Source organism: Bufo bufo, chromosome 6 (genome assembly GCF_905171765.1).
Source record: "Bufo bufo chromosome 6, aBufBuf1.1, whole genome shotgun sequence".
In the NCBI taxonomy this organism is placed as follows: domain Eukaryota; kingdom Metazoa; phylum Chordata; class Amphibia; order Anura; family Bufonidae; genus Bufo; species Bufo bufo.
The window spans coordinates 414886085-414913725 of NC_053394.1; the positions used below are offsets into that span (position 1 = coordinate 414886085).

The 27641-nt window shown below is 40.2% G+C and overlaps 1 protein-coding gene across 3 annotated transcripts in view; it reads left to right on the plus strand.

The window, feature by feature from the left end:
• Nucleotides 1-27641, plus strand: part of BAHCC1 (BAH domain and coiled-coil containing 1) — a 110719-nt gene that overhangs the window by 22140 nt on the left and 60938 nt on the right. For all 3 annotated transcript variants that reach the window (XM_040438785.1, XM_040438786.1, XM_040438787.1), the window contains exon 2: nt 11952-12195. In XM_040438785.1, coding sequence (XP_040294719.1) covers nt 12042-12195 — 154 coding nt within the window. In that variant the 5' untranslated portion in view covers nt 11952-12041. The remainder of the gene's footprint in view (nt 1-11951; nt 12196-27641) is intronic.

Consider the following 27641-nt stretch of genomic DNA (forward strand, 5'->3'; position numbering starts at 1 on the left):
CAAAGCAGGGGATTTTAAGGAAAACAGCAAGAACACAATAGATTAAGATTTCAGACCAAGGAGGGGGTGGAGGAAAATCCTTTTGTAAAACAAAAGGGGTGAAACTATTTTATTTATTTTTTTAAATCCAAGTTTTATTTAGGTCCATATGTCTAGATTGTGTTTTTTTCTATGTGGATAGTGATACTGTTGTGTATGGGGTTATGAATGTATGAATATGAATGTGTATGTGGTGATTTATATAATGTATGGTGTATCTGTACTGTATATATAATTTGATATTTCTGTGTACTATATGTATAGGATCGTACTGTGTGCTTGTCTGTATGGATAGTATGGTGCATGTTACCGAATGTATAATTGTGTGTTTTTACATGCTGTATGTGTAGGATCATAGTGTGTGGCTATTATACTGAGGTCTGTGCTTTATGTATGTTACTATATGTATGCTTTTATATATTCTGTATGTGTAGACTCATAGTGTGTGCTATTATACAGTGGCTTGTGCTTGTCTGTATGGATAATATGGGGCATATTACAATATGTATAATTGCATTTTTATATGCTGTATATGTATGTACTGTTTGTGCCTGTGTATGTTAATGTATGCAATACATACTATGTATTATAGTGTGTCTTTGTATTCTGTATGTGTAGAATCATAGTTTGTGCTTGTGTCTGTATGCATTGTATGCTGTATGTTACTATATGTATGTATACAGAATAGCATTTTTGTATGCTGTATGTATGTAGAAATAGAATGACAGTGAGTGATTACATTTGATGTCTGTATGCACTATGATATGCATGTGTATAAATTATAGCAGCATATTATATTGTGTGTAACATACTGTACATCTGCTATAAGGATGCATGTTTATTACTTCACACATCAATAAATACATTGTCATCAGGTATACATGTCTACTATAACTATGATATGCACAAATAGGATGTATGTACAGTTAGATCTTTGTGCTTATTTTATATTGATGCATGTTGTCTGTTCTGTCATATGCTATCATAGTATATATTATCTGTATGTTTGTACTGTATGTAAATATAGTATATGTGTTTTTGTAGTGTGTGTATGGTAGTGTATTTTTTTTGTATATTATGTTGTGTGTACTATGACACTTATGGACATATAATATGAAACCTAGATGTATTGTGGTGTATTATGTAAGTATAGTCTGATGTGTGTGTGGTTATTTTATAATGATAAAGGTTGTGTCTGTTCTATCATTTTGCCTATTTAGTGTGTGTGAGAGTATTACATTCTGATGTCTGTATGTTTATACTATATGTAGATATAGTATATGATATCTGTTGGTTTTGTAGTATGTATATGTGTGTGTGTGTGTGTGTGTGTATATAATATATAAATGCCTGTATGTATTGTACTGTATTATTTTAGTCTGTTATGTGTATCATGTATGTAGGTATAATATGCATGTCTTGCATTATGTTATGATACATGTACTATATGTAAATGAGATCTATATTATGGTGGATGGATAGCAGAGTGTGATTATTGTATTTTGATACTTGAATATATCTATAGTATGATAATACATTATGACTATTCACATGGGTACATACCCTAGTACTCACATAATATAATAACCACACATATATGTGTATGTATGTATGCATCATTATAAAACATGCATCATTATAAAACAACCATATATATTATACATATTGTGCATACATAATAATAACAAAACTATTTATATTGCGACACCATATACTGCAGGACTTTAAAAATCAGGGGATACATGTCTAAAACAAAATACACATCACAGGATTTCAGGCTAATATATAATTGAAACACTAGGAGTGAGGGCCCTACTCAAAAGAGGTTACAATCTGTGAGTAAATGGGGGGGGGGTTACAGAAAATAAAGAATTGGTTGTATACAATACTAACACACATTTATACTGTATCTAGATATTACCTTACTACATCATAATGTAATAACCATACGCGCTATATAGGCATATGATAGAACACACACAACATGTATCACTATAAAATAACCACACACACATAACATTCGATTTATACACATTGTACACATACAGACACCATAATACAAAAAACATGTATTCTACTATATCTAAATATCGTCATAGTGTAATAACCACACACATACTGTATAGGTATATCATAGAACACACACAACATGCATCATTATAAAATGACCACACAAATCAATCTCTATATACATATAGTAGACACACCTCATAGTACAATACCCCCAGACATGATACTATATCTACATGTGATAATGCACACACATTAATACCCCCAGACATGATACTATATCTACATGTAATAATGCACACACATTAATACCCCCAGACATGATACTATATCTACATGTAATAATGCACACACATTAATACCCCCAGACATGATACTATATCTACATGTAATAATGCGCACACATTAATACCCCCAGACATGATACTATATCTACATGTAATAATGCACACACATTAATACCCCCAGACATGATACTATATCTACATGTAATAATGCACACACATTAATACCCCCAGACATGATACTATATCTACATGTAATAATGCGCACACATTAATACCCCCAGACATGATACTATATCTACATGTAATAATGCACACACATTAATACCCCCAGACATGATACTATATCTACATGTAATAATGCACACACATTAATACCCCCAGACATGATACTATATCTACATGTGATAATGCACACACATTAATACCCCCAGACATGATACTATATGTACATGTAATAATGCACACACATTAATACCCCCAGACATGATACTATATCTACATGTGATAATGCACACACATTAATACCCCCAGACATGATACTATATGTACATGTAATAATGCACACACATTATAACAATACCCCCAGACATGATACTATAATGTAATAATACACACACATTATAACAAATCAATCTCTATATACATATAGTAGACACACCTCATAGTACAATACCCCCAGACATGATACTATATCTACATGTGATAACGCACACACAGAGCCATGTAATAATTTTCTCTTTCTGCTATCCTCCCTCTGTGCAGGTGCAGCCTGTGTATATGTCTATGTATCTTCAAACAGCATCTATGTGTTCTTTTGCATTGACAGTCCTGGTCTATGGGAGACACACACTCTCTTTATTTCCACTGTGCACTATTAAATATTAATACAATGCAGTTTGAGGATCCTACAGAGATTACATTCTCACTGACAGGGAAGTGTCACTTTAGATCAACTTGCACAATTACAAAGACACCCCTCCCTCCCCTCTCTGTTTTTTTTGCCCTTGATCTAGGTGGACCCTGTGATATAGCTGGTAATAATCAGAGTTATGAATGTCATTTACAGGCCAGGCCATAATATATCTTGGTTTCTATACTGAATGCTGTCCTTATAGATGTTCTCCTGCTGGTGCCAGGTCTCTAGGGTTGGTGAGCTAGACCTATGGCCATGTGTCTTTTTTTTCTGATGACTTTTCTTATGGAATAGCATGATGTCTTCTCCTCCCTGTGCTGATAACAATGAATAATTATAGTACAACACTCCTGTCATTGCATGGTCTCCTATTGTCTGCTGTCCTCATACCTTGTACAAGTCCTACCTAATGCATTGTACAGCTGCATGTATGATTGCTAATATATATATATATATATATATATATATATATATATATATATATAAGCAATTATTCCAGGCAAGGCAAATATAGCAAAATAAAGGGGCTGGAGCTGCTGCACTGATTCTCCCATCCAGCTGTGTAGGAAGCTTTGTCTTAGCTGATTGCATTAATCCATAGCCTTGTATTATCCCCCATGTCTAAAAAGTGAGAGAATAAAATAGCTTTCACTGAAATGGAGTGACTGCACTGCAGGGGGATGGTTACCAATATATGTATTTCGCCCTATGGGCAGGTTTGATATTTATTGACAGCTGCAGCATACAATGGGTTAATAAAATGCGAAGCTTCGGTTCTTCGAGGCATTGGTTTGTGCTGGTCAGTTAATTTCAGCCTTAGTTTTAGCATTGCAGGCATATTAGTTATTGAGGCCTAATTCACTTTTCACTTTTTTTTGTTTTTAAGCCAAAAAACAGAAAAATAGGGTCATAAAAAATAACAGACAAATTACCCTCCCATTCTTCTAATTTGCTCTGTGCTAATATGTTTTAATCTGAATCGCCCCTCCTTCTAATATTTATTTGCAATGCCCGAGAACCCCCATTCATGTCCATTGCGACAAAAGAATGTTTGGTTAAAAAATAAATGTCCCATGTAAAAAAAAAAAAAAAAAGATTAAAATAAAGTGTGTATATATATATGTAATTTATTGCCATATGTACCATTATTAGGCTTTTTATTACAGCTTTTCCTAAGATCACATAGGACAATAAAACATTAAATAAAATTCCACTACAGGCAATTGCGCAGATGACGTGTTTCCTCTACTACCTAGTGGGAAAAGGAAAAAATAATAAGAAATAAAAAAGTTAAAACAAATAAAATAAAATACAATTTGCCTAGATGTGTTTACTGCTTAGTGTAAAAAGCCCTTAAGATATATATAAAAAAAATAGAAAACAAAATTATATTTTATAATAGAATAAAAAAATAACTGACAATATTTTACCCCCAAACTTGCAAATGACAAAAATATTCACAATAATGTATGTATAAATAAATAAATAAACAAACATCTGACACTATATTCTCCATTATCCAAATAATTTAGGATAATGGCGATTTCATATCTAATTTGTTGGAAATGCAAAATGGTAAAAATTGAATACAGGTTTTATTTTCTTCAATTTGCATAATTTATCAGTTATGGGTATTTTGTGTGTTTTTCTCATGAAAAATACAAAGGCCGGACTCCCCGTGTATCCAGGGCATATTTTCCCATTGCTCTTACAATGATGTAAGTGGTAAGATTATAAAAATGAGTATTGGAAACAGCTGGATGTGTCCCAGAAGTGCATTTTTGGAGCGGTCCCACAGTGAAGCAGCCTGGATGGAAGGAGAGGTGCTGGCCCTGGGTTAGGGAGGCAGCCTGGTTGAAATATTACACAGTAACAGGGCAGTAATTGTTCTGTATTCCCTGACAAGTGGGCACTAATGGACAAATGGCACATAAATAAGAGCAAATCTTGGAAAGAGGACAACACCATGTAATGTATACAATATTTTCCATTCAGTCGTCAGCCCTGCATTATTTGAGCACTTGCTTTGGGCTGTCATTGTGTCCATGTTCTGGTGTCATCATGGAAGGTTGTGAGATTTAGTGATTTAGCATGGGAGTGGAACATATGGCTGTACATCTATACGTGTGAGGCACATAGGGATTCGTTTTTATAGGCCCTAAATGTTTGCCTCAAATATTTTTTTATTTTTATTATTTTTTTTCCTAATATTTCAAATATATATTTCATTTTTAGATTGATTTGTAAGTATAGATCTTGTCACTTTTTTATTTTTATTTTTTTAATCATATTTATCGATCTTGAAAATATCTTCCAAAAATCTTTCAGTTATCAAGAACTCTATCAGTAACAGAGTTTTTTTTATTATTTTGTATTAACGTGCAAAATCATTTTCAAGGACATTTTATATTTTATTTTTTAATAGATTTGGATTGAAACAAAGCTAGCATTATAAAAATGGGAAAATATATTTTATTAGTTCGATATTCTGTTAGTTGTACATACAGTACTATCCTATCTAGAGTCATGTCTGATATTTTTTTTATTTTTTTTAATACTGTAAATTTTAGTAAAATTTTGTAATTCAGTTCAGAATTGTCTATTCACTTCATGCTCTATAGTCTTTACTAACCGTGCTGGTCCCCTGAGATACATTTGTTCAGTATGATCAATAGACAACATGACTTTTCCTATCTGTCCATTCTACGGGGGGCGGTTAATGCGGACATGGCTTCCATTGTTCAGCAATCGACGTATAGAAGCCTGTATATGCAGCTTGGCTGAATAAAATCAGGTTGACCATATAGGAAATATTTCTGCAGGAGTGGATTGACATTCATTGATTGCCAATCTAATTGGCCGACAGATCAAATCTGTCCAACCAGCTGACCGGAGATTGGTTTAAACAGGATCCATAGGTGGCGAAACCACATAGAGTTGTAGATTGCAGAGAGGAGCCAGTTAGCCTATAAAGATATGACGGATCCTGATGATGTCATAAACTGTCCTGCGTGTGGCGCTGTATGATGACGCATTGCCTATTCTTTACCAATTACATCGGTTACAATTCGTTTCCTAAATGTATTCATTATTTCTTGCCGTAAAAAAATTTGTACCATCCCTTTAAAGGGAGTTCCCTGATCATAAGTTGAGGGTGTCTTTGCGCTGTGGTCACAAACAATCAGTGGTATTCAGAAGAGGAATCGGCCAGTAAGTGTTGAGTTTCCCAAACAGCGCTACCACAGGTGAAATGAAGCATTACATAGATCTCGTTTAAATCGTTGAACTGTCCCTTTAATACCTGGATGTGTGGAGTCCTCCATAGTGAGGGAATCTTTGCAGCCGCTCCCAGCCCTTGAGGTTCCTCAAAGGGGGAACCAGACCTCTTGGGTGTATGGGTGTTTTTCCTTGACAGACTCAATACAATGGCCACTTCTTCCTGATAACCCATACAAAAGGCATGTCTAGATAAAGTCAACATCTTTATCTATGTGGGGCATACTCTGAGTAAGCACAGTTTATATTTTCCTCACCACTAGGTAAAGAGTCCTGGGAAGGCCGCCAAGACCTAACCTTAAAGTGACACTAAACCTTTAGTGTATCTTATCTCTGTTTACTGTGTAGCTGAATGTTATCTATTGGTACCTTGGAGCAACCATCTTGGACTGGGGAGAGGTTGACCATGGGATAAGTAACAGGAAATATAAAAAAAACAACTGGATTTATAGGGAGCAGAGAACAAATTTTGAAATGGAAATGTGACCTCATCATATACCCTATATGTGGGGTCCTTCTACTCTTCGGAGTACCTACTTTCTCTGTAGTAGAAAACTGAACCAATATTGTGTCGCCCATTCCTCAGGGCAGAATACCCTACCGATTTGTGATACTCGTGTACTGAAGCTTAATACACAATACTGCCAGAGTATACACTTTCTCTTATTAGAAATTCTAAGCTTGTCTTATTTATGATTATTGTTACTGATCTCTCTCCGGGGAACAAGGGTGGGATCCATCTCATATCACAACGCCTTTATTAAGAAGTATCTGTTTTCTGATTCCAGGACTGTGTGGATTCATTTTGATAACCTAAACTCGAATAACTTTTAGTTTTTATTTGTGTTTAGCAGATTTCCGTGAAAGATGTTTATTCTTTCGATTCGGGAAAAATAGATAGAATATATCTTGTAAGCTTAAGGATTAATTTCCGCACATTTCTAGTGAGGTTTTTAAATGTCACATTTTGAAATTTTTCCTATTCGTAAACCCAGAAAAAGCCATACCAAAAAAGAAAAATAACACCCAAAATGCCATAAACCAGTTCTTTGTCTGAAGTGTTTTCTATATGTTATGGCAGTGGGTGTGGAATCGCTGTGTCGGCCACCAGATTTGATTTTGGGGAACACCGTAGTCAGGGATAGGCTGCGGTCACAAAATCAGAATATGTGCTAAACGGTAAAAGGTCAGGGCAGGGAGCAGGGGGTCAATCCAGAGGTCAGGCACAGGTCAGGTCAGGCAGCAGAGGGTCAGAATATAGAAAACAGGCAGAGGACTGTATATGGGCAGACAGAATACAGCCCTTTGCAGGAACTTAGCTAGCGAACGAACCTAATGCTCAGGCACCCTCCCACAGAGGAAGGTGTCTTATGTACTCCAGGGATGCCAGTCATTGGCTGGTAAAGATTAGGGTGTGCGCTGGCCCTTTAGGAGCCGGAGGAAGCATATGCCTACGGGCAGTGGAGGGGAGGCCTTGCCAGCATGCAGGCCACAGCATGCATGTAGAGAGAGCTAATATTTGTACATGGAGTGCAAGCAACCTTTTTAACTTTTTCCATTTTAAGGAAAAAAAACAACAACCCTCAACAAGTCTTGTCACTGTAGTCAAAGGCAACAGGTCTAATGAAGCATGGCCGTATTTTTGCTAATACAATTGAACATATGTCCGGGTTCCCGAATCAATTTATGGTCAATGGCACCCTCAATACTCATTTTTTATTTAGCTACTATAGATAAAATGGTGTGACTATATGGTGGCTTTGAAGGTAGTATCTCTTTAGGTTGACATTGGATCCATGATCAGCTTATCACTTTAGGTCCGCTTTCAGAATCTCATCTGAGGGAAGCTGCAGATAGAAGAGAGCTGCTGTAGGGGGAGGGAAAATACAGCATCACATGCTGCCATACACATGTATTACATGAGTACACAAGAGCTGCTGTAAGTGGCTTTCCGAAATGGCGCATATTCAAATTTTATATTCAGCAGCACCTTCATTTACTAGTTGTCCATTCATTGACTGGAATTTTTTTCTAGAAATCTTCAAGATCTGCCTTTTATGGTTCCCAATATATGAAGCTTATTAGATTTTCAGCATTACGATCAAAAGCCAAAGCCTTTGTCTGTCTTCACCATGCATGAAAGATGATCTAACCTTGTTTGACCATAATTTCTGGGAATGTGTACCACCCTCAAATGACCATTTGTCTAATATTTTATTGAAATCCGATTCCGTTGGCTTTGGCCTATCTTTGACTTTTTTACTTCTGTCCACAAAAATCAGCCAACTAATCATTAATCATGAACAGGGACAGACCGAGAATTTAAAGTGGCCTTGGGGAAAAAAGCCTAAAGGTGGTCCCATGTTGTAGGGGGTCCAAATTGAAAGAAGTCTTGGCAACACAAGTAGGTGCAGTCAGCAATACCATAGCACAAAATACCTTCCCAGCAGAACCATATACCGTAGAGCTGCACAATATATTGCCCCAAAAGATGTCCCTCTTTTGTGGCCATCAATACCACCATTTTCTCTCCTCCTTAGGAGGTGAGATGTGGGCCAAAGCAGTTGAATTCAGGAGGGCATGTGCGGTCGCTGCCCAGGTACCTGATTCTCAGTGTTAATTACCGCTTACAGTTTATTATGTACCTGGCCAACGACAAAGACAGGGCCTTGGCGACCCCCCCCCCCCCCCCCCACCTGGGCATTGGCCCACCGGGAAATTTACCTGTAAGGTCTATGGCCAATCCACCGCTGATCATCAATCACCTTTTGAGTGTTACCTATAAATTCAACTGTATAAATAATTCCGTAGACCATGTATGAATTCTTTAGTTGGTATCTTAGATGTGGGGGCAGCTCTGGTGGTCTACAGTTTTTGTCTGTTTTTCTGCTTCATAAATGGTCAACCTGGAAACAAAAATCTTAGTATATTCCTAGCCCAAATCTGTAAACCTGATATATCCAATTAGTTGCATGGGTTTCAGAAGCAAGGTGGTCAAAGTTTGCGTTCAGATGAAATATAGAATTTTCTTGGGCTGGAGTTGTTTGGAAAAATCTGGTTCTTTAAGTTTTATTTTTTAGAAGCCCATCTTGGAATTAACGCCAAGGGGATATCATAAATCCTACTAGGTCTTAAGGAGTCCATATGACCAATTTGAGGGGAGTAGGGTCGAATGGGTTGTTTTCTCAATAACTTGTATTGTAATGTAGACTTCCGTTTCCAGCACTGATACAGTTAATACTCAACATTCATGCAAAATCTCTTTTACCAGCTGCATGTAACACCCGCCGTTCCCTTCGTATATCCATGCTCCTGTAATTACTGCAATAATTAGTCTGGTTAATGTGGATTATGTTTAAACTAATAATTTCAGTCCATATCATGAATGGGTCAGAGGTTACCGTCCTCTTGCATCTTTCTTCTAATTGGAAGATTTGGCTTAACTATAGATAAAATTCCCCACTGCGACATTTCATTTTTGTTTCCTTTCCAGTCCTTATTCTTCACATTTTTTTTTTTGCTTAACTATGTCCCCGTCTGGCTGGTCGAGCTGAAAGGATTGTGGGTTTTTGTGATTTGGCTAAAAAAATTAATTAGGTTAGATTTTTTTATTTATTTTTTTATACCATTAGACCAATTTTTTTTTAGACTCCAGGTTTCTTATCTCAAGTTTTATGAAAATTTAACAAATTAGTCATTTTCTCGATATCCCTGTGGTTAACCTAAACTTGGGCATTTTCATTCAAACGCATTTAGTACTAAACTATTACTTTTTTAGACATATTTTTTTTGTTTGCACGTGTGATACTTTGTGTATGTATAAAGAGAAGGCTATAAATTAGTTTTATTAATATTCATTTTAGTATATAATAATCTAATCTGAAAACAATGTAAACAAAAAACATTTCTATATAGCCTGACTATAATTATTTGTGAGTGATCGGACTACTGCCACATTTTTTTGCTTAGATTTTGTAGTTTTTATTTTATTTTATTTCATATTTGGCAAGTTTGCTCATAGTGATGTGTGGGGTATGTCACCTTGATGCTATACAGAGCACACTTGTTACATAAGTTAACCCAGGCTGTAAATCAAGAAGCCCCTATCTGTGGACACCAATGACTAAAAGTGTCTACCGCGCATGTTATAGAAGGTCTACCCTAAAAATAAGTGATTTATTTTCTTCTAAAATTTCCTGGCTCCTAAAGACGTGTTCATGCTGAGGACTGGAAGAAAGGCATGCACTTGTTCTTTGCATTGAATGTCTGCACATTCCCATTAGTAACGGAGTCAGTTTAGTGGTTCGCATTACTAGCTGGAATAGCTCGGAGTCAGTCTTTGGGTCTTCATGCTTTAATGTATTTTGTCCTGGGGAGTGTGTTGGACTTGCCCACCAGAGTACTAGAGGATCCTCCAGTGGGCCCAGGCTCTGAGACCTTAGTGCGCCCCGAAGGTCCAGGAGAAAAAACATTTGAAGCTGCCAGTAGTTTCTATTTCTTTGATTCAAAATCTCTTAAAGGGGTTGTCTAGGCTTTTTAATATTGATGACCTATCCTCAGGATAGGTCATCAATATCAGATCGGCAGGGGTCCAACACCCGGCAATCCCGCCGATCAGCCGTCTCCCTTTTCTCTGCTGCAGTCCCATAGGCATACAGCGGCAGAGAAGGGAGACGGCATGTGCACACAGCGCGCGCCGTCTTCCCGTACAGCTGATCGTCGGGGGGTGCTGACTGTCAGACCTCCTCCGATCTGATATTGTTGACCTATCCTGAGGATAGGTCATCAATAGAAATAGCCCCGACAACCCCTTTAAGCTTTATCGATGATATGGGAGTTGGACACTGAGAATAATTTCCTCTGGTGGGTGCAAGGAACCCCCATCTGAACCTTCCTGGAGGTGACCATACTTAATGGGGAGGGTTTGATGTTTATGATGTATAGTCATGTCTAGTCCTACCCCTGTTAAGATATGTTATGGAGTTTTGTATGTGTGGAACGACAGTACATAACTTGGAGGTTTATTAGGTTAATCCTCCCCAATATAATAAGGTCTAGGCTTAAAAACTTTAAAAACAATGTTTTACACCTCCCAAAAAGAAATTTATAGAAATCCTTTAGCATTCATTACAAATGTGAAAACCATATTTCAATATCTTGCTCCAGTGCTTTGATATAATTCCTTAAAGTTGCAGGCCCAAAGCCAGAGTCTGCACTACTGACTGATTCTGATCACATCATGTTTTCTTGTAATTTGTCAGGTGCATTGTTGTCATGGACAGATTGTCTACTCTCTACATCAGTATCCAGGCCTACACATGTATATTTGGTGACCATATAGCTTTTACGTATGATGCCCTGTTTTGAATTAGGCCTACACATTAGTATGTTGTTTTTAATATTCTTTTTGTGTTCTTCTCCTATAGAGAATGATACCGGAGCTTCAAGAGGAGCCCGGCAACCATCCCGGGACTTCCCACTAAACAGTGCTACCCTATATTTCACTCCCTCCCGTGATGGACGGCCGGGAGTTTGTTCCCCCTCCTCACTTGAGTCACCGCGGAGCTGGCAGGATGAACCCACCTTCAGGCCACAGTGCGGTGCAGCACCCAGGACACTTCCAGGCCACCAAATACTTTTCCTCACCCCTCCCAATGGCAACCCACACAGGTAAGTGCCTCCATATTGTATCCTACAGGTATAAAAATTGTATGAGGATTGAGAGATTCTGCACTAGGAGTCTAAGGGGTTGAGTTATCAAAACTGATGATGCTAAGGAAAACTGGCTTAGTTGCCCATAGCAACCAATCAGATTAATCCTTTCATTTTCCAAAGGAACTTGGGAAAATGAAACATGGAATCTGATTGGTTGCTATGGACAAGTGCCAGTTTTCCTTAGCACTAGTTTTGAGAAATGTCCTCTTGTGTCCTTTAAAGGGAACCAGTCATGTTGCACATGCCTTCCGATCTGTGGTCAGCATGGTGTAGAGCAGAAGGAGATGAGATGACTTTTATATATAATTTTTTTCGGAAAATATTCAGAATAATTTTAAAGGGGTTATCCAAACCCTAAAATGCGTCCCCATATGCCCGGGCCCCTCACAGAGGTTGTACTTACCTGGCTCCCTGACACCCGCATGGAAGCCGCTACATCTCCCCGTCAGGGGAAGGGGTTAGCCAATAGCAGGCCGCGACAGGAACGAACCTCCCTAGCTTCACCTGCGATGCCAGGGAGGCTCGTTCCCGTTGCGGCCTACTATTGGCTGTCCCCCTCACCGCCCCCCCCCCCCCCCCAACGCCAGATGTTTTTATTTGCGTGATGGGGAGATGCAGAAGTGACGCGGGTGCCGAGGAGCCAAGTAAGTACAACCTCTGTGAGGGGCCCGGGTGACGGTTACTTACTGATCAGACATTAAGCCCTATTCTTTGAATGTTAGTAAGAATTGTTTCTGGGGAAAATCCATTTAAGGTGGCCATACACATTATTGGAAAATAGGCTGAACCCACAGATTTTGGCAGGGTGTCAAGACTCTTCCCTGACCACAGATGTCAGAGGGAGTAAGTTTGCAAATAAATCACCCGATGAAGGAGCCTCACCTTTACATTGGCCGTTCGAGTGATTGTTCCCTATAATTTACCCAGGTAAAAGGGTCTTTAGAAAGTCCTGGGTGAAAGATGGATAAAGTTAGAGTGACAGAAGGATAGAGAGAGATGGATAAGGAGCGGTAGAGGAAGTAATGATTAGAGAGCTAGGAAGAGGGTTGGAAAGAAGGCGAGAGAGAGCTGGATCAAGATTTAAGTAGAGAGAGCTTGAGAGATAGGAGGATAGAGAAATCTATAGGGGTCGATGGATAGATCGAGGTAGGAAGGTATAGAGAGGTAGAGTAAAGGATGGATAGAGAGTTTAAAAAATACCAAGAGTGCTGGATTAGGCTAGTTTTAGATACAGCCAGCCATCATAGCTGGAAAGTGCCACCTGCCCTTCGGACCCCATTGACTATAATGGGAACTGGGGGAGATCCTTCCGGACAAAGGTTGCTGTGCATCACAGTTTTTATTTAGCCGACTAGCATATATGCTGGAAGAGCCTGCCAGATGTCTCCTGATGCTGGTGTGAAAGTAGCCTTACAAGGGTTGTCTCATCTCAGACAATGGGGGCATATTGCTAGGATATGCCCGGTTGTCTTATAGGTGCCAGTCCCACCCCTGGGACCCGCATTTATATCTGAAATGGAGCCCCGCAAAGTGGCTGACCAACCGATCTGCCCACAGTCCCAATTGCCCAGTGGATTAACAGGCTCAGATAGGGTTTCCGACTTTTACATGCGGTGTATTTATCTTGACAACCAGGCTCGCCGCATGTCACCTAAACAAAATTTCACTTGTATCAACAATTTATAAAAAAAATTTAAACTTACAAATGACTTTACTTATTATCGGGAAGGGAAGCTAAATCTGCTTCTTGAAGCGTTGCTTAAAGGAAACCGGTCATCAACTTTATGCTGACCTCATTAAGGGCACATCTTAATCATTGCAGCCCAGGGCTTGAGAAGAGTCCTGGTTATTATAATCTCCTGCTCTCACATCCATCTGCTGATGATTGGCAGTTCTCTCCTAGACAGGAAGGGAGAAAACTCTGTATTAGACGTCAGTCATCGGCAGGAGAGCAGGAATTCATGAATAACCAGGACTCTTCTCAGGTGGCCGGGACTCTTTTCCAGGCCCAGTCTGCAACGATTGTGATGTTGGTTCTCGGCAACCACTTACTATTAACTTATAAATGACCGACCGCTGAAATCAACTCACCTGTCTCTACTTTATGCTGCTGTTAGTATGGGCAGCATAAAGTTGAAGACAGGTTCCCTTTAAGCATCTTTACCATGAATACTTATCTTTCTAAATTGTTTTTTTGCGCCTTCCGACAACTTTAATTCTACATTCTCCCTTATTTTTTTCTTCTTCTTTCTAATTGCTTTGTATTGTTTTTATGTAAAAATTCCAACATTTGCTTCTAGTGATCCATTTTGAGAATTCCTTGCATTCATCTGTAGATAACATTAGTGCATTAAATGGCATACATAGCATGGAAGCAAAGTTGCAGGAAGCTTACACAGCCTAAGGGTCCATTCACACGTCCGTGTGTGTGTTTTGTGGATCTGCAAAACACGTACATCGCCGGCATTCTAATAGAAAATGCCTTTTCTTGTCCGCAATTGCGGACAAGAATAGGACATGTTCTATTTTTTTCGGAAGTGCGGATCCGCAATTCCGGATCCGGGCAGCACATCGTGCTGCCCCATAGAAATTAATGGGTCCGCAATTCGCGGAACGAAATTGCGGACGTGTGAATGGACCCTAAAGTGAAGAGGGTCCAGATTGAACCCACAATATCCCTGGCCTTGTAAGCTAGTACAGAGTCCCATATCATATAGTGGAATCAGCCTAAAGGTCACATTACTGTCACTCCATCTTGTGTGCCTTCACATTTTGGGCACCACGTATGGTCAGTAAGGATGTTGTAAAGCTATGAGCATGAGATGAGAGGGCTAACCCTCCGCTGTGGTGTCTAATACAATAATTATGGGCCAGGAAGGTCTTATGCTCTTTGACCATCTGTAGAAAAAAAAAACACAATCACATATTTGACAATAGATGGACTAAATCAAGCCGTCTAAATCCGTGATTTACTCCTTGCCTTGATAGGGGTGGCTGGGTGCTTAGCTGCCCACTTTCCAAGTCTTTCAAAGCCACTCCAGGAGGCATCTATTGTGCTCCTCCTTTAGACTGAAGTCTGAGGTAGGCAGCCTGCTGAAAATCAAACCTCCCACCTCTGTGCTTTCCGTAATCAAAGACTAGACAAATTAACCCCACCCCATTACTTAGCTCCACCCATCATTTTGTCTCAAGCGGAAATGGGGGTGGAGGATCAAGAATCATTTTTTTCTGTCTGATTTTCTTTTTTTTCTTTTTAGAAAACTTTATTAGGCGTTTAGCCCTTTCAGAAAGTGATAAAATTCTTCACGTTACATCAAATTTGTCAATCCAATTCGAGGATAGTATTAATACATGGATATTGGGTACTTAAAGGGTTTGTCCAGAACACATTCCACCTGAACTTATCCACCGGACCTGTAAAGGAAAGGCTACTTACCTGTTCCCTACCGCTAGGTTCCTATTCCCTGGGTCCTCTGCTGTCTTCAGTGTGCTTCATTTCACAAATGTAAACTACTGGCATGGACAGGGTCATGTGTGCCGCTGCAGCGTTGACCTGTCCCTAAGTGGCACACCGCTACGGTCACTTGATGCTTGGAGACACGCCACCACTGTAACTAGTCATTGGCGGCAGAGGCGCACATGACCACATCCGTACCAGATGTTTACATGTGGAAACCGACGTGCATTGAAGACAGCAGAGGACACATGGAACAGAACTGAGCAGTTGGGAGCAAGTAAGTATGGCTGGGAGTGGCGGAATTTAGAATAGAAGGAAACCCTGGACAACCCTTTAAAAGGTTTCCATATACTCCGGTAGATCACTATGGACATTCCCATTGACTATGGAGATGACCAAGCCATGGTCTTCAGGATCAGCGCTCAGGGACAGAAATGCATCATAAGCTACATCTGATACACGGTTCTTTTAACCAGATTGTTCCCGGAGATCCGCTATTTCTTCATAACTGTAATTATTGAGGTGCGTACAGGAGAAAAGCTGGAAATATTGAGTTATGGATTTGTCTGTAACCATGGGCTATTTACAAATATTAATCGGAAAGAAATAAGAACGTCAGTCAAAGGGGACATTGTAAAATTCGGAAGACCATAGGCAATTATTTCTTAATACAACTCCTATCATACTGATTGACACAATCAGTGTGATATTTTACTTTTTTTACTTTTTTATATATTACAGCAGAATTAGCTTTTTTGTAGACCATTTGTCTCAAAATATATCTAAAAAGAATTAAATATAGTTACATTTTATTTTAAATTTTTTGTACATTTTTTTTATTTTATTTTATGTGTGTGTGTGTATATATATATATATATATATATATATATATATATATATATATATATATATATATATATATATATATATATATATACATTTTTTTTTTTCTTCTCCTTTTCATTTAGTAAGCCACCTTTCATTTGGTTCATTTTTGCCAAGAAACGCTGCCCATATCTAAAAATAAGTTTAAATACAAGTCTTTACTCCTTCATTCTAAGATCTGCATTTCCCACCCAATAATATAGCCCAGTGTAGCATTTTAGCTCGGTAGGCCCGGGATGCCCTCCATCAATCTCTCGTATGTATGAAGTACACATCTGAATGATTATAGGTCTGTGTGTATATAGAGCTACGTGTTTTATGTGGTGTTTTTGGAATGTTCAAATAAAAAAAAGTTTTCCATAAAATTTTTGAACATTTTTAAAGGGTGTTTTTATATATATTTTTTTATTTTTTATTTTAAATAACTTAATTCCTCCTGCGTGTCAGGTTTAACCTACTTTTTGTTTACCGCTTGCTTTTTCACATGGTAGTCAATTTTTAGAATAACACGGTAACTGTTATTGCTGCCGGCTTGATGAGCTGTGAATTCTAATGAATTTCTCTGTGCTATAATGGGATTACAATTAGCGCATGGATTAAACTGTGCCATGAAAATCACCAACACTGAGCATTACCAGTTGGGAGAGTGGTGACAACAATGTCCTGTGTGTCTCCAAGAGAATGCTGCCAACCCAGTGTCTGGCTTCCATTGTTTAGGGCCTAGACTTGGGTTCATAAGTGTAGTGATTTTTCGTTTTATTGGCGGGTGGGGGAATTGGCCAATTTTTTTTATATTTTATTTTTATTTTGTTTCTCTTATTTTAAGATGGGCTCCCAGGGAAGGAAAGAGTTACATGAAAGAAGTAATTCTGTGAATGAGCAGTTAATTAATTCAATCTGAAAGTGTTGCTGTGAGATATAAGTGGCTTGAATCCTGGCACCGTTCCACGCAGTGTAGCCAGGAATATCACACACCCTTTTTAAGCCTGTGGTGATTTCTTATTATGGACGTTCTCAATAATTTACCTGACATGATCTGTGTGGATCTACCTACAGACTGCACAGTCTTCACCCTAGCAGGGGGGCTGAAATAATTACCGAATGCCTCGAACACTTGGAGTCTGACATAAAGAATTCAATAAATTTATTTTAAAGGTACATATTCCCCCCCCCCCCCGAATTATATATATAATTTTTTTATTTATCCAAAATCTATATTGTCAAAGATAATTCAGATTTTGAACAGCTCTGGACAGTGGCCAAAAATTTAGGAGCCCTCAGATTAAAGGCCCTTAAGGTCTATTTCCTCTGGTGGTCCCAAGGAACTTCAGTCCAACGCTGACTCCATCTTATGGTGGCACCATCATAGCCAATAGACAGGACTTGTATTGTACCCTTCTGTAAGGGGTAGGGAAATCTGAAACCACTTACCAAGCATGTATGGCTATGACACTGAAGTCTATGGACTAGACGTGAACATTCCCTCTCAAATGTATACCCAGATATAAGGAAAAACAGGCGGCACTTGCCAGCGGTGCAGTAGTCTCTTTATTGTATCTGACTTAAAATACATCAGCGGGCGGCTTGGGGCTGACGAACATACAAAGCAGACAAGAATATGGCGACGGCCGTTTTGCGCCTAAGCCCTTCTTCAGGCCACTGAGGTATAGACTTAAATGGGTATACATTTAAGTCTATTTGGGCTGAGCACCGCCTGGTCGCAGAAATCGCACCTGATGTGAAAAGGTGACAGTGCCTGAAAGGTAGAAAACATGGCCCAACGTAACTTGTCACCAAAGCTCAATACTGGTATGGGTAGGGTAGCAGTCTCTCTATATTGGGTGGCCAGAACATCAGTGGCTAGTGTCCTCTAGAAGCCAAGAGGACAAATAATTAAGAATATCTGAGTGGTCAGGTTGTCTTGTTCTTTTCTTTACAGTTGTTGATGTCCTGGACCTATAGGACAATCTAGTAGCTAATGTTAAGCTCAGAATAACATTGAACCCAATGCCCTTCTTCTACAGATCAGCATCTGTACTTCCCACTGGCAACACCATCACCATCTATTGTTAGGAGACCACAAGGACACTACTCTGCACAGTTATTTTGGTCATGGGTTTTTTCAGTTCAGATCAGCGTTACAGTTTTCCTTTTCACATTTTGTGTTTTCTCTGATGGCTTTACATCAACTATGAAAAATGAATCAAGTCATAAACTAAAGAAATTGGCGTAACCTACCCCAAAAGATTCTTGTCCTCTCATGTTTTGGAGGCATGTTAATAGAACTAGGCCACACACTTGCTGAAGTCTCACCAACATTAGGTCAACCAATTCATGACCGATGTGAGATGTTAGGCACCTTGTTTAATCATGTTCATAATCTAAGAATGCACAAACATGTTGGAGGTCCTTCTTGTAAGATATTTGTCCTACCGGTCCAAAGAATTGGGCCAGCGGTAGCTGTATTTTGATTGTGAGAAATTCGGAGTAGTGGAAGATTGAGTAGAACATTGTCCAATACTATGTGCAAAGATCTTGGTGTACAGGATCCACCGTACATGGTGGCTTTCACTGCATTGTCTGGATGAGATGTTGGCTCACTGCAAAAATGCCCCAGTGTTGTGTTGTGGCATTCTTCAGTTGAATAGTATGACTATCCTAAAGGTGCAAATTACCTTTTAAAGTGCAAAACACCGTTGTTTTCTACTTCCATAGGTAGAACCTAATTTGTGAGCTCAACTGACCATTCCCAGAAAAGAAACCACTTTAAGAACCTGTGAAACCAGTTTTCTGTTGACTTGTACTGATTTGTAAACTTATACACAATGACCACCTTGGATGGTTGAGATGCCATAGGGCCCAAATAATTACATACCCCCGGGGTATTAACTGGGTCACCCACACACACATTGCTATCCGTTTTGCACAGTTCTACTGACCACAGTTTATGGCACTTATCATATAGTATCATTGTAATACATCTGTCATCACGTATGTCTAGAATTCCTCCCATCACATGTATCTCCCCCCCCCCCTCTCTTTCCCTAACTTTGCATGCAATCCTTGTATTTATTTTGCCATAAATTAAGGAATATAATCAATATTTAGAGAGGACAGATAGATTTATTCCATTTGCATAAACAGATTGAGTGGCTGTTTAGCCGATATTTCAGCATGTCAGGCTGTTTTATTGGACAAATTGATTTATGACTGAGGTAGAACAGATTGGAGGAGACTTGGTGCTGATTGGAAGGAGATTTAGAGGGACAGAGGAGAGAAGGCGGTGTGGATAGAAGGGGTCAGGGAGAGTCTTGCTCCTTCCAAGATATGTTTTTTACTATGTGATGCTGAAATGTTTCCAGCCCTCTTAGGAGAACTTTTTCTTTTTCAATTGTCTTAGAAAGAATACATTAGTCATGGTCACTTTCCTCCTTCAATATCTCATGTTGACCATAGACCCTAAAGGAGTTTTGCTGCGAAAAATATTCTAAACTTTTCAAACCAGCGTCTGGATCTGAATGCAATTGTAATTGGATGTAATTAAAAATGTTAAATTGTTACTGAGCTATTCCATAAAATGTATCTGTGTAGCGCCACCTGCTGTTTGTTCTTTTCCATATTTCTTGTCCACTTCACTGAGGTGGTCGCACATGCTAGGTTTAAATCTTCAACTAACACTGTCTGTTAGAAGCTGTGGCAGTTACAGAAAGTCCTACAGCAGAAAGGGCACAACTCCTGAGCTGCCAGCCTGAAATAAATCTAGCAGAACAATTGCAGCAATGATTGGGGAGATCTCTGGATCCATGTGAGGTACAGGGCTGGTTCTAGCTTTGTTAGAGATTGATATGTATTAGATTATGTATGATTTCCATTTTTTTTTTTGCATCAGTCATGGCATAACCCCTTTAAAGAGGACCTGTCACGTCTTGTGATATGTCTGTTTTAGTAACTACTTGCTTCCCAAAGTAATAGCAATTCTGGAGCATCTATTCCTATGATGTTGTGCTTTTCAATTATTATTCCTGCTAGAAGTTATGAATGAATTACTAGTGATTGCTGTGAAGGTCCATTTAGGGGTGTGTCCCTGCATATCCTGTCAGTATCCAATTAGTGTTGCCAGGGTCAGACTGTGCAGGGACACTCCCCAGCTGGTAACACCCAGCTGAACCCTCTATTGCAGACTGTTAGCAATTCCTTAAGAACTTCTAGCAGGAATAATAAAGGAAAGGGACATCATAGAATAAATGCTTATTGCATGGGGAAAGCAGGTAGTTAATAAAACAGACATGTCTGGAGAGTTGACAGGTCCTCTTTAATGTCTACTGGATTGGTTAGGAAGCTTCATTCTTTCAAGGTGTGACATTTAACATTAATAGTGGTCATCTACTATCTTGGATTTTTTTTTATTTTTATTTTTTGTTCCTTGACCTTCCTTCTGTGTCAGATAGCCTTACCCTAAAATATCAAGATGGAAAACCTCTCATACTCCTTGTGAACTGTTTTTGAAACCTTGTCTAGGCCATAGCCGAGTTCTTTGCTATGTGACCTGAAGACCAGCCTTATTTCCTAGGAAATATCTTGATTTATTTTTTTAAATTTTATTGCCCAAAACAAGGTTTTATTAAATTTTAAGGTACTTCTACGGAAAATGGAAAGGCGAGGAGCCTCTTGCCACTGTCAGGAGGCACAATGGTAATGGACAAGTAATCTTTTCAAGGTAGCTTTAGAAAGGTTAGCCTTGGAGAGCCCAGCTTGTAATCAAAGCCTTTGTAACGTAACACGTGGACATTGAGCTCACCGCTTGTCCGGTACATGTATGACTCTGCATGTACGTTACATGATACTGGGTAAGAATATACTGCACCATCAAAGCTAAATGAACATTTGGCTGGAGGTGCCTTAGGCCTCATGAATAAATGAGTATATCCAGCTTTTTTGTTTCAGGTCCCTCATGAAATCTAATTTTTACTACAAAACCGGTTGCCGTGGGCTTTCGTATGGATTTGTCCTAGCTTTGAACCTTTTACGGTTGTCTACAAGGGTTATTTAAAGGGCGAATCTGGATACAAATTATATTAACAGAAATGGTTGAGTAAATGTTAATTTGACCAAAAGCAAAACATCTGATGTAATAAAAAAAACAAAGTTTTTCCCCTTATCTGAATGTTCCTTCCATCACGCATCGCAGCTTTTATATTCTCATTGCAGTGGGAGGAGCTGTCTATTGTATGCTTTAGCTCCATCTAGTGGGGAGGACTTGTATGAACGGGGAAACCAACCATAACTACTCTGAGCACATTTGTAGGACTGATCAGTAAAATTCACTCATTGACAAAAAATAACGCACCCAGATAGAAATGTCGGATTTCTGCAAAACTCGGGGTACAGTTTTGTCTCAGACAAATGTTTCAGTTATTTCAGTTTTGTTCTTATTAGATGCTGGGCCTTACCACAAGAGGGTGTAATAGTGCTCCCCCCACTTCCCTATAAAAATGCTTTCAGAGGCTTCTTTTGGGTAGTGTACCTCTTGGTGAGAGATCGCGGACTGCTAGACATGTCTCTACAACGCACTCAAAGATGTTTTGCCAAGTTGACAGATTTTAAAAGGGGGCGCATCATTGCACTGAGAGAGACAGGATGGTTATTTTAACATTCTGACCTAGCGGTTAGGAGGTGCTGGTAACGATGGTTATGTGAGGGCATGCACAAAGTGAACAGGCACCAGATGGTCCAGACAGATCTCCAGTAGAGAGGATTGTTTGATCCACCGACGGGCATGAGCGGCTCCATCAGTTTCGTTGTCCACCATCCAGATACAGGTAGCGCCTTCATTTACACACCCCTCTCTCTGCCCGGAACATTTTCAGGAACTTAGCAGAAGAAAATGTGGTATCACGATAATCACTACGTGTCCCGCCATTGACAACCAGCCACCGTCGCCTTCGTTTGCACTGGTGTTGTGAATGGGAAACCTGGACTGCTACGGATTGGAGCCGTATTGTCTTTTGCCGCTAATCCAGATTCTGTTTGGGATCCAAAGATGGTCGGATGGAAGCATCGTGAGCGCTTCAATCCTGTCTTTGTTGTGGAGTGACACACTTGCCCCATGTCGGTGTGATGATCTGGGGAGCCATCATATATGACACACGTATTGATACGAGGGACACTAACAGCTCAGCGATATGTGCAGGACATCCTGCTGCCATATGTGTTCTTCCCACTGGTATTTTTCAGCAGTGTAATGCCCGGCCACCTGATTTGTCGCCAATAAAGCATTTATGGGACCAGCTGGGCGCCAACTTCACCCACCTACGAGTGTGCAGGATCTACAGGCCCAGCGGCAACATCTGTGGGGAAATGTGCTGCAGGACACCATATGAAACCTATATGCCTCCCAACCGTATCTCATCCTGTATCCAGGCTAGAGGAGGCCCCACAGGGTCCTAGAGCCTCCTTATAATTGTACAGTTTTCCCCAATAAACTTCTGCTTTCCTTTATTGTAATCCCTTCCATATATCCTTAGTACATTCACATTGGATTCCAACAACTTCTTCCTGGTGCGTTTTTTTTTTTTTTTTGGTCACTGAGCGTATTATGAAATATTGTTATACTGCCCCCTAAGGACCAGAATATGGACCTACCAATCCGGAGTAATCCTACCACTATTTATTTCTGTGTCTGAGGAATGTCTGCCACCATTCTGTGCAGGTGCCGGGAAGCCGTATGCGTGGTCAGATGTTTATTGATGTTTATCTCAAAAGAAAAACGAAGATATAATCGAGATTTATTGTGGAGAATGCTTTGATTTTTGGTTTTGGTTTTTCTTGCCTGACGAACAAAGGAATGAAGTCTGCTGCAAAAAAAAAAAAGAAAAGAAGAAAAACCAGATTGTCCCACTCTTCGTAGGCTTTTAGGAGAAAGTTGAATGCTCTTCAATTGCGCTGTAATCTTCGACGGTTAAGAGATCCAGAATGAGATAATCAATGTAAACTCTCGTGAATTATCATACATTATTTTTTTTTATTTATTTAGTTTGTGTACTTTTTAATAATTATTTGGGGTCATGAGAGTGCCCATCGTTATAAGTTGCAGTAGCGCCATAGAGTAATTAGAAGTGCTATACGTTGGCTAATCAACACTTCCATACATTCCATTAAAGGGGTTTTATAGAAGTAGAATATTGATGGAATATCATCAGTATTGCTCATCAATATCCGGACTCCCACCGATCAGGTGGCTACTGCTTTCTGGCCGCCTCGCAGTTTACGGGGAGAAAAAAATAAATAAAAAAAAGTTCCTGCTACTTTTTGAAACCAGATTTAAGGAGCCAAACCGGTACCGTGAAGGTCACATGACCACCCTGTTGACTAGTGATGGGTCACAAAGAATCGGCACTCCACTGCTACCAGCCACAAGGAGGGGGCACCATATGCACAGCGGAAACCAAACTACCCGGTACCAGAGGCAAGTAGGATAGCGCCAGTACTATGCAGTGCAAAAGTGGCCATGCCACCATACAGAGATTAAATAAAACCGTATAAAATATACTGTAAATACTAATTGTATAGGTGTATCGTTTTGTAGTGGCGGCCTATGGATCACCCCCTCAATGGCCGGCCTGGTGAGGTGCCGAGTCTTTATATGGTACCCATATAAATGTACTACTTTCATTCTGGACTATATTTACCCTTGCCCAGTGGCTCCTGGGTTTTGTCGCCATCCTGCGCCACCACAGGACGTGATGGTGCTATGTAAACACAAGGCAGCCTGTCTGTCCGTCATAGGCGGTTTATGTGGAAGGCTTTGCTGCCGTATTACAGAAACATCCTTTCAACGACCGTCCGGCCGAGGGCTGCCAGCCATCCTCTGACTAATACCCCTTGTTCAGCACACAGTATTGCAGTAAGCGTCGGGTTTCTATGCCACGTTTGCCAACTTGCGGCCTGGTGCTGCCAGCTCATGCTTCCCGTTGCCTTCCTGACCTATTTGCTTTCTTTTTTAGACTCTACTGCCTTGTTCACATTAACCGTGAAGGGCAGAAATGATTCGGCAGCCCCTGGGGGAGATGAATTTGTGAAGCAGAGAGTGTTACCAACTGATTTAAGCTTGCAATTCCCGGCTCAAACAGCCCTTTAAATGATTAAATAGCATTGCAAAAAGTGTTATCTGTAGTGATGGCTGCGGCTCGCCGTTTGTTATGCCTAATGTATTGGGCTTCCCCCCCCCCCCCCCCCCATTTATTTATTCTGCGCTTGTAATATTTGCTGTGGAACGCATCCAATCACATTTTTGCCCCTGCCCCTTTTAATCCTCCCCTGCCTTTAAAGGGACACGACCGCAGCTTGTACAGGCCGGAGATTTAAGACAAAGCTGATGGTTGTAAAGTGTCAAGAAAAAAACAAAAAAAACATGGCTTCTTTCTTCTTAAAATAGTGCCACATCTCTTGTGTCTGGTACTGTCACTCCACCGAGCTGCAATACCATACATGACCTGTGGACAGGCGTGGCGCTGTATTTTTAATTTTTTGAGAAAGTAGCCGTGTTTTTCTGATTCTGTACTACCCTTTTAAGTAGTGATTACAGGGTAGACTAGAACAAAAAACATATGTTCCCATGTACTGCTACATGGATCTACCATAGTTCGAGACCATGTGGTTCCTAAGAGGGCTTTGTCCTAACCTATTTGCTATTGGGAGGTGAGATCATGTGCAGTTAGCCCAAGGATTTAAAGGCGTTGTCCGGGATAAGAAAAAACATGGCTTCATTCTTCCCTTACAACAGCGCCACCCCTGTTCATGAGTTGTGTCTGGTATTACCGCTCGGTTCCATTGAAGTCAATGGGACTGAACTGCAATACCATGCGCAACCTGTGGACAGGCGCTGTGCTGTGTTTGGAAGAAAGTAGCCATGTTTTTCTAATCCTGGACAACCCCTTTAATTACCCTAAGTTGGAGAAGCCAACACAAGACCATTATGTCCTGGTGGGGCAAAATCTGCCACCATGAGGTTGCTATAGGGCTTTTCCTCCCTTTATGCACAGGCACAACTTGTAACTACTGGGCCCTAACACAACATCTGTCACTGGGCCCCACCTAGCATGCACCCTTCATAATTCTGGCAGAGGCACAGCTGTAGGGGATGCAGCGGGAGCAGTCACAACCAGGCCCTGGTGCCTTGGGCTATGCCTCAGGTACCAGGAGGTGCTGCCGGAGATGGAAAGGCTTCATAGGGTTAACAACGTAGGTGACTCATGGTGAGGTTAGGGAATCTCCGGCTGACGGGACAGTCAGGAATGTCTATTACATCACAGCTCATTCATTCATTAGTATCTAGAAGTCAGGAAACACAGAAGTGTGAGTCTGGAGCAGCGCTGGCCGGCACAGGGCACCGAACGGCTCCTTTGATTTTTATTTAATTTTTTTTTTAATTCATTTTTGCAAAATACTGAATTTCGGTACTGAATTGAAAATCTGCCCATGGACGTGATCATCAAATTTAGGGGTTGTATAGACAACCCCCCCCCCCCCCCCCCATGTGGGTTTTATCCACTTGGATATAGGAGAGTCTGGGTATACAGTAACAAGTAGTACTACAACTCCCAGCATGATCGACTCACTTTTATGGGAGTTTCTTCGAACAACCAAGCAAGTGTACATGCTGGGAGTCGTAGTTTCACCACAGCTGGAGTGCCGAAGGTTGCTGATCCCTGATCTAGGGAATATTGGCATGACTTGAAGCGCCTACCACGTAGCATTTATAATACTGGCGTCTTACGTGGCACCTGCTCCCATTGCAATGTCCCTGCTCGTGCTGTGACTCTCCAAAAATGTTGATACGTATATCTTATCTGTTGACTTAATTGGAGTGGCCCTTTTAAGACCTATGATTAGCGTTATGGGTAAATTAGGGGTTTGTCACCAATGCTTTATGCTGTATATAATGGCGTTCTGGCCATCAGCTCTGTTGCCTTTGGCGTGGTATAGGTTAATGTGGCAGTCTGGGGGCGGCAGCCTGCAGATGGTTAATAAATCAGCTTTGTGTGATTCCAAGATTAATAATAGTAGGATTCCTTTTCTTTGGGATCGGCCATCCCCGGTGGATGTGACACACCCGCTCACAGCCCATTTTTAGTCTTATTTGTCGGATTCAGAGATTTTTCTCCCTATTATGGGTACAAATATGGACAGCGTAGCACCGCCATTCCCATGTAAGTTTACTAGGAGAACCTTACAAGGCAGGTAGCGGCATAAGAAGACTATGGAAATCTTATATCGATGCCTTCGCCGTGCAGGACAAGCACATTAGATGCTGACCATGTATGCAGATGTAGCAGAGCTGAATTTATCATGTAATATTTGGGACTGCAATGTGTGTGTTTTTAATGCACTAGTTAAATATGCAGTCCTATGTAAACACTTGGGACAGTGCCATGAATTTTGCAAGATGACATACTCGGCTCCACTGCATCTAGCATGCTGGGTCCTGCTGTGCCTACGGCGATTTGTTATTTGCCTCTGCTGCTTTTCTTGATATTTTCCAGCAGGAGGGATAAAGAATGCGGTGTGTACCTGCATGTGTCCTATGTAATGCTGCATATAGCACATAGTGTAGTCGCCATGATTTGTGCCACGTGACAAACTCTGTTCTGCTGTGCAGGGCGGTCTAGGCTCAGATGTGCTGAGCGCCTTCGGCCTCAGAACTAAAGAAGTAGATTGTGTCATATCCTTGTGTTTCTAATCTAATCTATGTTTGAATCTGTCACCGTTTTTAAAATCTCTGCTTGCTTTCAGTGACTGGGAGATTTTTGTAAAAATATTTTTCAGTCATAATCGTGTTCAGCCAACACAGACTGTGGGATGGGAGCCTGACTGTTTTCCAGCCTCTGGATGCGGCCTGCAAATACTCATACTTTTTTTTTTTTTTTTTTGCTTGCTGTCAGTGATTGAAAACATTCATCTAGAGCAAGGGCCAGCAATGTCCAGCTGTTGTGAAACTTCAACTCCCAGCATGCACGTATGCTCTGTTGTTCTGAGAACATCCCATATAAGTGAATAGAGC